Raw genomic sequence first — 12,258 nt, 5'->3', positions numbered from 1 at the left:
ATGGCGATATATTGAATTATCATCAACAGTAAAAATGACATTGATAAAGTATTTTTAATCAGTTATGTTTTATGAATTTAAACAAGGTATACATGTAAGAAATATTTTTTGTATGTTTGAAAATGTGGTGAAAGAATGAACATAACCAATATAGGAAGTTTTCTTTTTAATTTTCATGTAAATTGTAAATTAGCAGAGAAGTCTAATGTTGATTACGGATAATCTAGAACAGTTTAACATTAAGCTTAAAATGATTTCAAAGATGAATGATTGGCAAAGATAATTATATAAATTTCAAATTAGTTATATGTTTATTAACGGATAGAATAGGAACAAATATTTTAAAAACATTAATTTAAAATTTGGAAGTATATATTAAAAGTTTTTTTTCAATCGAGCCTTGTTCAATGCAAAACTGAAGTTCTTAATGCTTTTTAATCTTTGATACATATATGAGGATTATTCAAAGAAATAAGGCACTAAGCAATGCAATTTACAATCATTTTATTTGTCAACTTTACTATACTAACAATATTCAATATCCCCTAATATCTCCAGGCCCCCTTGGAGATGTTTAACTGCTTCTCCATGTTATGATAGTTATTGAATGCCATTTAATTATTTTGTAAAGTTAAGCTATCCAAATGCATTGGTTTACAGCTGCATTCAATAATTTTAAATTGGAAGATGTTAGTTAGTTTGGCTTCTTCAGCTTGGGAAACAGGTTTTTATTAGGTGGATTCATATCTAAACTATAGACTAGAAGAAAGAATACTTTTCATTTGTAATCACAGACCACATTACATGAAGTTTGTATTATCACAAAAAATCAACTTGCCAGTTTGATTTTGGTCAGTTTTAATTTTCTGTTACAACTTTATCACAGAAATGTTACATACTGTATATTTCTGCAGATAAGACGACCCCAAACTATCAACAGCCTATGAATTTAGTTTAGATCAGTGATTATCATCTGGATAATAATACTGTATAGCGTATATGGAATTATATCCTATTTGCAATTTTTCAAATAAACAAATTTTATTTTTTGCCTTGTGATTGTTGCAAACATTCGCACTGATTCGGGCATTCGGGTAATGACCTTGACTATTCACAAAAACATCCTATGGGCTACAACATACCTTACTCTCTACTAGTAAATAATTACGGTTTGTCTGTTTTTTTATAATGGCTTTAATTTATATAAATTTCAATCTAATTTTTTTTTTTCCTGTATCTGTCCTATAAGACAACCTCAGATTTTGGGGGCCTTTTTTTATGATTCAACTATCGTCTTATCTGCGGAAATATATGGTAACAATCCCCACTTGCTGCAAAGCCAATACGAACATGATCTGTGGCAATAAGATCTTCATAATCATATGCCATGATGCCCATTTGTTTTATATTTGTCTTCATTGGGTTAACTTGAAATATTGGGAATATTTCAAGTTAACCCAATGAAGCTACAATCTGCTGTACAGTCAGCACACATTTCTTGCAGCAGTTCAAGAAATTGCATGGGCATATTTCCACAAAGTTGATGTTTTAAGGTATGATCTTTTGTCTAGCAGTGAAACTTGAAGCACTTTTGTTGTCCACTTCTACAGACCCATTTCTACAGAAGGCCACTGAAGTAGCCTGACATGTTTAGGAAAGTTTGCTACTAATATGTAAATCAAGAACAGTGCATATCTGTGGAGCAGGGAAAACATATTCAACATGCATTATTTTTGGGCTAACTCTCATACAATACATTTTGGATTCAATGGTCTCTTTGATTCCTGCATTCAGTTTGCAAAATCATATAAAGAAACACATTAAAGTATGTTAATCCTGTGTTATAATTAATGTACATAAATACATTAATATTACAAGTTTTGCACTATGTGAAATGTGTAACAATTAAAACTATTTATAATAGTGGAATATTCATGGAGTAAAACTAGATATAAATAAATGTTTATATCTGTTTATAGGTTCAGTTACCAAGTTTGCGATGTTTAGCTCAGATGTGTTATCAAAATAAAAAAGTGTCTTCAATCATTGCCACATGTAAGTAAGAATTTTATTCTAAAAATTCATTTCTTTAAGCCAATATTTAATTAATTATTAAAAATGATTAAATTAGAGAGTTTTTTTCCTACTTGTTTTCAGCATAAATTCAAAAAAAATTTGATTATAAAAAATACAAAGAATATTTCTATATTATAGTCGACTCCGCATAAGTCGACACCCAAGGGGAAGTGGAAATGTGTTGAGTTATCTGATGTGACAACTAAAGCGAAGTTGGAAAAAACTACAATTAATAAAATACAGTAGTGCGTTAAACAGTGGTATAGGCTTACAATACATTGGGTCTTCCATTTACAATTACTCTGTGGATGAAAAACTGAAAAATTTGTTCAGTATTGTTTGTTTTGAGCACTTAACTGTCTCGACTTTCTTTTTCAACGATCACGAATGCCTTGAAAACATCATCATCACAATTGTCAATTGTTGGCAAGTAACGTCTAAGGATTCTTAATGCCTCTAGCGTGAGAAAATGCAAAATTGGATTCTAGTGTGACATTGATGTAGATTGTATATTTTCTTTTTGTTTATCTGTTATTATTTTATACATAAAATGTTAAGGCATTTTTATTAATATGTATATATATATATTAATAAATCAATTATAAATAAATAAATTGACTCCCCCTCCTGAAAAAAATGAGTTTGCACCACATGTGCAGAGTGAATTCATTTTTTCAGAAGGGGGTGACGACTTATAGGAGTGTGGGACAGCAAAAATATGTCGACTTATCCAGTGGTGACGAGTTAAATGGTGTCGAGTAAACCGGAGTTTTTTAACATTAATGCCTATATAAGTCGGCCGGGACCACAGAAAAGTGACTACTTAACCGATGGTGTCGAGTTATCCGAGTGTAAACTTATGCGAAACTCAACTGTATATGTAATATTAAAATAACTATTTTTATATCTAAAATAACAGATTTTTTATTCACCAATTTATAGTAATTATTATTTCTTAAGAATAGAATTATTTATTAATAATTTCCACAAATGCAATGGAATTTCTTGAATTAATTACATTTTTAAGAATGTAATTTTTTTTTATCATCATTGATTTATAAATTTTTCCAGCTTCTCTTGCTGATTTCATTTTAATCTATATCTTATTTCAATCATAAACGAATTTAGATAATGTTTCTTTCTCTTAATTTTATTCTGAAAAATTAAAAATTATTTGTGCGCATTAAATGACTTGTACTGTACAATAGATTTTATATGCTTATTCATATTATAATTTTAGGCAGTTATGGAGGAAAACCTATTCCTGATATGTTGGTTATGCTTATGGCCAGAGACAAGTCAACAGAAATGCAGTTGGCTTCAGCTAAATGGTATGAAATTTAATGCACAATAAAATAGTGAATAATTTTTAAAATTTTAAAAAAATATTTTATATTATATAATTTAACTGTTTGAAGTTCATTTTTTTGATTGATTCAAATAATTTGAATAACCTGTTTACTATGATAAATGATAATAATCTAAATGCTTTTTGAAAATTCATATTGTGTTATTTTTATTTTATATTGCTAAAAATCAAATAATTTATAAAATGATTGTTAATATATTTATTGTGAAGAGCAATAGTTTCCTGTATGATCAGAACTAATTTTGACTTTCACAATCTTTCTGAAGATGGTTTAGATTTATTTCATTCCCATTTTTGTATCTCTGCTGCTCAAGCCTTATCTATTATTTGTTACATGTTTCCATAAGGAATAAAATTAAGATGGTACTAATAGCTATATTAATTAAACTATAGAAATTTGTGCAGGAAAAATTCAGTTCCATTTATTGAAATCTGGTTATGAATAAACTAGCAGATAAGCCCGGCGTTGCTCGGCAAAAAGTAGCATTAGCAAAGGTTAAGATTATTACATTATAGCCAATCTTACCCGTTTTCACAGAATGCAAGAATTAGGTCCCCTGTTTCCAGACTAATTAGAGACTTTTTAGATGGGTCTAAAAATGTTTGATTTCCCGCAAAAACGCAAGAAACTGCATCTGCGCCTGTAAATCTTCCTTTTAACACTTCCATTGTTAAGGAATACACTTCTTTCATCCCCATGTGGTACCCTACTAAAATGCAGTTAAAAATAAAAAATTGCATCTAAAATAGTACAGTAGAAGCTGAGTTATTTAGTATAAGCCTTATTCCTTTCCCTCTCCCATCAGAGGGAGAATTTCGAAAAATCCCTTCTTAGTGTACATTTGTGTGACATACCCTAACTGTGTACCAAATTTCAACTTTCAACTCCTAACCGTTTGGGCTCTGTGATTATTATTATTATGTGAGATATACTCAGTTAACACCGGTGACTGTGTACTATGCTGGACCAAAGTCAAGGCATAGTAACCAAAACAAAAATTAAAGTGTATTAATGTGTGTCTGTATTCAGGAATTTCCTCATAATATGACATGTATTCTATATAGTGGCTTTCTGTAGTTGATGTATCTATTTCTATTCAATTGTAATATGCCCAAGCTTTTGTGTAGTGTGTGTGGTATACACCTATAAAGGAGATAACAACAGGTACAATAAGCACCCTATCCATCCTCCACAGATACCTTATTTCCTGGGCAAGTTCTGTGTACTTGCTGACTTTTTCAATGCATGTGTTTTGTACATTGTGAGTGTTTGGAATGGATATGTCTATCATGTACCTGGAACCTGTTACCGGTGTGGGTGATACGACAGATAAATATAATGCAATCATGGATATTGTATCATCCGAAATTATTTTTTTACTTTGCACAAACAAAATATATATATTAAGAAATGTAAAAAGAAAAAAATTATTTTGTAAGTTAGTTTTAATATAAAATTATGACGACTAGTGCCATCTAGTTTCAAAAATGTTCCAATGCTGAAACGAGATATTTTGGGTCAACCTGTCAAGATCAGCACATCACTTCCAGAGATATGTCAGGAATAACACGGGACAGGTAAATGGGTTTTTTCAAAGATTTGTTTGCCAAAATTTGATTTTGCAATGTTTGCATTTCCAATTTCCTAACAAGCAACACATGTGCAAATCTTGCACAAGTGCCTGTTTGTAGAGAGAGTGTCACCATTTTGTATTTTATTTTGACTCGGTTCTTGTCCCCTGATTACCTATAAATCTGGTTTTTTTTTATGCACGCATGGTTTGGGCACCTAATACTCTGTGCCAAATTGCAACTCTTGACAAGTACTCCTTCATACCTCTAAGCTGGTAAGCCAGGTCAGCACCACGATGTTATAAACAATATATAGTCTTGTCAAAAATGTTGAAGTATAGGAATTTAATGCATTTGAATGCTAAGAAATGACAATGAAAAGTCTAATTTATTAAAAACAAGCAGTAATCTTACATTGCAACCTACAATCTACTTTAAATTCAAAGAAAAATACATAATAGTAAAATTAATATTAAATAAAGATACAATAATTATGTAAGAATTATTTATAACAAGTTATTTTTTTTAAAGAAGTTGCTTGTTGTGAGAGTTGAAAAATCTGCTTTAAGTTACATTTTTAAACATGCTAATGCTGTTTCTAATGCATTAAATGTCGTACTTTGCATAGGTATAGTGAGGTATTTGATGCACTGGATGCCTGTGACTCATTAATCATGCTTTCCTATTTGTATCAAAATAAATAAAACTTAACTGTAGTATTGATAACAAGATAGCTTGCTAGCAGACTTTCAAAAGATAGGCATCAATTGTTATTACTTTAAAACTTTAACTTCAGAAATACTAATTTCAGAAATTAATTTCAGTTAATTGACACTTTATTACTTTAATTAAAAGTCAATATCAATTTAACAAATTGTTTAAAATTTCCTTAAAGCTATATCTTAACATTTGAGGAATTGATAGGAATAATTCATATAAATGCTTGACTAGGGATTTAATTTCAGCCAATTTGGTTTGCCTGGAACAGATTTGATATGAGAGTTAAAAATATAATATAATTAGATAAATTTCATTACTTTTTAAATTTATTTAATGAGTTATATGACAGTAATAGCAATTTTAATTTCTAATATTTTCAGTATGACATACTTATGCAGAGCAGAAGCTATTAGCCCCAATGATTCAAGAATAGTGTTTAAGGTGATTATTTATTTATTTTATAAACACATGCAAGATTAAGAAAATACAAAAAATTTCTGTGAAATTTTCTATAAAATTAGAATTTGCGGTATAGTGCTTGAGATTTATTGAGCCTTTATATATATATATATACACACCGTATTTTACGGACTATAAGACGCACTTTTTTCTTCGAAAAATTGCCTCCAAAATTCAGGTGCATCTTATACTCCGTAGCGTCTTGTAGGTATTTTTTTTTTTTTTTTTTTTTTTTTTTTTTTTTTTTTAAATTGTTTAAAAATTAAGGTGCGTCTTATAGTCCGTAAAATATGGTATATATATATATATATATATATATATAATTTTTTTTTTCATAATTAGCATTGATAATCAGCATTATTAGAAAAACTGAATTTATTCAATGAGTAATGAAATTTATTTCATTAATTACTGAATTTTTTTACATTAAAATAATTAGCTTATAATTTTATTATAATGACTTATTAACATGTATTATAGTATGTAACATGCATGTGTTTTTTGAATGGTTTCAAAAATTAAACATTATGCCAAATATGAAATATCAGATTTTTTTTTTTGTAGATATAATTCTTCCTGAATAAACATTATTGTATACTTGTAGGCTAATTAGCCTATATCTTAATTTTATTATCAGATATTTTAGATTATATTTAATTCAGAATTTAAATGCCATATTTATGCTGGTATTATATGATGTAAAACATTGATTTTAATAGTATATTGTATTAATCTTCATTTTGTTAACTTTGTTAGTTTTCAAATTTTTTTCTGAAAGAAAATTGAAAATTATTTAGAAAATTATTATTATTTTTTTAAATTAATATCTAACACACACAAATTATTCCAGTAATCCATAAAAATTCTATCTTCATTTACTATTGAAGTGTAATATGATGATGCCCTATCATAATGTCATTTGATCTAAAAATTATTATTGTAATAAGTTAATACATATGATTTTAAATTGTGTTTAAAAAGATTATAAAATTCAGAAAAATTGAAATTATTATGTACTGTACTTTATTTACATATATGCTTCCCAATGTGTTTATATTTTTACACTACTAAAAAAATACATTTTGTATAATAATGATGATAATTTTAAATCATGCTTTTAGATATTTATTCAAGCATCTTCCAACTGAATAATGAATCTTAGGAGCTGTTGACAAATTTTTGTATTAATTTAAATATATTTAAACAGTTAATATACACTAGCCAGAGTTTTTAATTATTAATTATTAACAGTTTTAAAATGGTTTGATAATTGAATTTTGAAACAGTAAGTTTTTATTATGAGAATGCTTAACTGGAATATGAATCTCTGTAAAATTGCCTTAGCAATAATTTTATTACTGTATTTTACGGACTATAAGAGACACTTTTTTCTTTGAAAAATTGCCTCCAAAATTTAGGTGCGTCTTATAGGTATTTTTTTAAAAAAAATTGCTTAAAAATTAAGTTGTGTCTTATAGTCCGTAGCGTCTTATAGTTCGTAAAATACGGCATATAAAAATAATAATTGTGTGAATTACAAGATTTATTTATATATTGCTGTATTTTTTCTATTTAAATATGTCCATTTGACATTTTGAGTACTCACTCTTTCATATATAATACAGTAGAGTGTCGACAAGTGGAACCAATTGGGGACTGGGGTCCTTCCAGTTAATGATTTGTTCCAGTTTCCAACTTTGTACGAAAAAATACATTAACCTGTCCGATGTTCAAATTTTTCTCCGTTGCGTATCGCTTCCTGTTGAATTTTTCTCCGTTGCGTGTCGCTTCGTGTTGAATTTTCGTCGATTTTAAGCCTAACGAAAATTTTTATAATAATCATCGAGGCTATCGTATCGTGAAAAATTATTTCTGCATTTTGTACAAACAAAATAAATATATTAAAGAATATAAAAAACATGAAAATTATACTTTAGAAGTTAATTTAGTATCAAAAACATTCGATTCAGCATGACACAGTCCGACTGAAAATCGTTCCACTTTCCGGCCGTTCCACTTTCCGGCCATTCCACTTACCGACGTTCCACTTATCGACGCTCTACTGTACTTTGTTACCTCTAAATTGATTTTTGTATGCCAAATCACACATTTATGCATTTTCAGCTGATAAACATTTTACATATTTGTGTAGTGGAATTTGCTGCTCAGTTTGATTTATGTGACAGCAAAATCATTTGAAAAATTAATTTGTCTTCTGTTTAATCTATAATTTTAATGGTTTAAATAATCATTTATACATTATAACATATTCACTGTAAAAAAAAAGGGCAAAGCTATCCTACCTCACATTCTTCTGAGTTCTTTGATAGTATTTTTCACAAAATCATCTATATGCAAATTTTCATTAAGTAAAATTGATTACATTTTCATTTTTTAATATCATGGCATTAATCAATATATTTCTGAAGGTATTTTTATTAATTTAAAAAAAATTTGAATTGGGTGGTCTTTATTTTCAAAAAATTATTTATAAATGACAATATATTAAAATGATTGGTTTTTTAAATATTTTTTTTTATATTAATAGTAGATGAATACATAACATATAATGCAGTCTGTTAATGAATTGCAAATAAATGGAAATACAAATTTTATTATTTATTTGAATATTTCTTTTGAATAAGAAGAAAAACTAAAGATGTTTGAATTGAACAATTGTTTTAACAAATCATTGTCGTCAATTTTAATTTTAAACTATACTCGTCGAAATAGCAGTTACCATTTATTCACTTTCACCGTTCTGGAATACAACTTTTAATGACCACCCTTTGTTCCAGGCCTCTTGGTTGCCAAATTTAAAAAATTCTGTTTTAAAAACAATGAAAAAATATCTAATTAAAAACAAGCAATTTTTTAAATTTTGTACCACATTTAAGTTTGAATTTAATTACCATCCAATGATGATAATTGAAAAGAATGCAAATATTCTACAAAGATTTATCACCAGGGTTGGATAAAAAGTTCTAAGTCGTCATATGGTAATGATATGATATGGATGGAAAAAGGAAAGCTAACATTTGTGTTGTTACCAGCTTGTATTTTTAATAGTGTTTGCTTTAAATTATATACTTTTCATGGTTTTTAAAAGAAAATTTTTTAAATTTAAGTAGCATACAAAGAAAGGTTAGTTCTCAAAACTTATATTCTGGAACAATGAAAGTGAATAAATGGTAACTACTATTTTGACCAACTTTGTTTTCAATTTTAATTTTAAACTTAATTACTATCCAGTGATAAAAATTGAAAAGAATACAGATTATAGTATTTTTAAAAATATGATTTAAACTTAAAAAAATTGAAATTATAATATATAGTAATTGTGTGTTTACAATAATTGTAATAATTAATAATTTAAATTGATTATTTAATGTAATTTCATAAGACACTCCCCACTTTGGTGCGTATGTGCAAGAAAGATCAGTCTCCTGAAGAGAGAGTTGAAGGAGCTGAAACTTTGGCCTACTTGACAGAAGTTGATACGGAACTGCAGAGAGTTGCTAGTATTAGTGATCATTTAATTCCAACTCTGGCAGAATTACTTAAATATCAACCACCTTCAGCTGGTATTGTTGGAACAGGTGCAGTTTCTGCAACAACTATGAAAAAAGTAGTTAATTTCAGATTGTGTTATAATGAAATTTAAGTTTGTTTTTAGTTGACATTGAGATTAATTTCAGTTGGAACAAGAAATGAGACTTGAGCAGGAAATGAAACAAGCAGCATTTAAAGCTTTTGCTTCTCTTAGTGCCAATGATGAAGAAATAAGAAAAAAGGTGAACTATGTAAAATTTATAAATTTTATTTCTTATTATTGGAAAATATTATTCATGTACTATTGCTGTAATTTATATTTGTATAATCTAATTTTTCTCACAGAAAGTTGAAAAAAAATCCATTATTAAGTACACTGCTGGCCAAGCAAAATGCAACATCATGAAGGAAGCTTCCATTGTTTCAATATCTATAGTCCATCATTGTGTTGTATTTTACTTGGCTAGCAGTGTATATTTGGATATGATGATAAATTTCATTCATTTATTACTATAAGCACCTATGAATTTCCATGTTCATTACATTCAAGAGAAATATTATATAAGATTCAAGAATTAGTGAGTTTGCATATGAATATTTTCTGTAGAACTTGACAATAAAAGTAGTGTAACATTGAACATCATAAAGTTTACCCCTAAGCTTACAATGTTATAAATGTACATTGAAACTAGTAGTCATTTTAAAATAATTCAAAAATTAACACAAGTATCATCTGAATAATAGAAATTTGTTCTAAAAGTAGAAAAAATTGGGTATATATTAATCATCTTTTTAATCAATCTGCAATTTTAATCATCTTTTAATTTAAAAAAATCACATGACTTCTGGTTAAGATTAGATGTTTATATATAGTTAATTGGGGCCAGTGGCCTAAGCTTTCCATATTTGGTTTTTATTTTCATCTAACTGCATTCTAAGGAATAATAATGGACAGACAGATGGACAACAATGCAAATGTAGTCTGCAATCTGAAAATTGCAGCCCAATTATATACTGTATAATTTGAGCTGCACAATATAAAGAATGCATAAATTTTTGTATGCATACATTTCAAGAACTATACCAAAGTTCAAGCAAAAACTAGATTTTAATTGAATGTTTCTGTTACAAGTTTCTGTGGATTTTAAGCCTAAAATTTTGGCTTTTTTTCCAGCAACTTACATCACACAAAGGAACTCTTCTTATTGATATAGACTTCATTACTGGATTTGGATATGCATTTATGTTGATTCTCACCCACTGTAATTTGTATGTTTTACAATGGCTTTTAATTTCAACTATTTTGGAGGAAGGATTTTAAACTCACATTTTTAATTTCTGTTCATTAATTTTCATTCAAGATTTGAAACAAATTTCATTTTAAATTTGTTTCAAATCTTACCAACTCATAATTTTACCCATCTACAGCACCTTTTTTGTTTAAAAATCATTATAATGTATCCAATTAATTGCTTGATTTTTATTTAAATTTGTATTCATTAATCAGCTAATATCTGTGTATAAAAAGTAAGGACTGAAGAGGGGTCATAAAGACCCAAAATGCATATCCACATCCAGTAATAAAGTCTATATCAGTAAGAGTTCGTTGTGTGATGTAAGTTACTGGAAAAAAGCCAAAATTTTAGGTTTAAAAAAATCCAAAAAAAGCAAATTATCAAAGTAAAACTTATAATTAAACTTCATCAACTTCCACCTAGCTTTTAAATACCCAGTGTACAGCTCCAATTCAGTGCCGAGTGACTTCCACCCCTTTTTCTGAACTGAAAACGTGGTTAGGAGGGCAGAGTTTGAGACCAATGACTATTTTCAAAACAATGTTAAGATCCATCTCAATTACTGGTGGCAACATTCTATGAAGAGGGGATTTCAAAGCTTGTCCACACACAGACAAATGCCTCAATTTTCACTGTAATTACATCAAAAAGTAACCATGTTTGTACCTAACTTTTGGTAATAAATTCATTTTGTTATTTACACTTGTCTTTGTTTTATGGTTCGTTGGAGGTTGAAAAAAAAACGATTTATGTATATGCAAATTAAATTGTGATTTTTTAGAATAGAAATAGATATTATACAATAACAATTTTTATTCTTTTGTATAATGATTTAGGAGGGTTTGACATGATGATAGTTAATAACAATATGTTGTCTCAAGGTTGCCTTCTGTAATTATTGTATTTGTATGATTATAATGTCTGTATAATAATTTCATAAATATGCCTTACTCCAAAAACAACTGTTAATTATTGAAAAAATCCAATCACTATTTTTATATGTATCACCTTTTCATTGATATTTCATGTCTTTTTTTCACTAGAGGGCTACTAAATTTTTGGAAATTTTTAGATTAGCTATTACTGTATATTCTTGATTATAAGGAGTACCTTCATCATACTTCTCGAGATTACTAACTACTGTACTTTAAGGCCTACTGATAAAATGCTCAAATTGATGTGAAAAGAAAATTTGTGCAAATAAACATCCTGTTG

General features: G+C 28.0%; 1 protein-coding gene across 2 annotated transcripts in view; it reads left to right on the top strand.

Moving 5' to 3' along the window:
• LOC136987783 (armadillo repeat-containing protein 8-like) overlaps positions 1–12,258 on the top strand; it is a 51,540-nt gene that overhangs the window by 18,612 nt on the left and 20,670 nt on the right. For both annotated transcript variants that reach the window (XM_067285556.1, XM_067285547.1), the window contains exons 7-11: positions 1,980–2,055; positions 3,317–3,407; positions 6,118–6,178; positions 9,600–9,824; positions 9,895–9,990. In XM_067285556.1, coding sequence (XP_067141657.1) covers positions 1,980–2,055; positions 3,317–3,407; positions 6,118–6,178; positions 9,600–9,824; positions 9,895–9,990 — 549 coding nt within the window. The remainder of the gene's footprint in view (positions 1–1,979; positions 2,056–3,316; positions 3,408–6,117; positions 6,179–9,599; positions 9,825–9,894; positions 9,991–12,258) is intronic.

The sequence above is a fragment of the Centruroides vittatus genome, unplaced genomic scaffold (assembly GCF_030686945.1).
Source record: "Centruroides vittatus isolate TY-2023 unplaced genomic scaffold, ASM3068694v2 contig_1229, whole genome shotgun sequence".
Classification (NCBI taxonomy): Eukaryota; Metazoa; Arthropoda; class Arachnida; order Scorpiones; family Buthidae; genus Centruroides; species Centruroides vittatus.
Note: the sequence above shows the minus strand (reverse complement) of the source record. Positions and strands in the feature narration are given on the sequence as shown.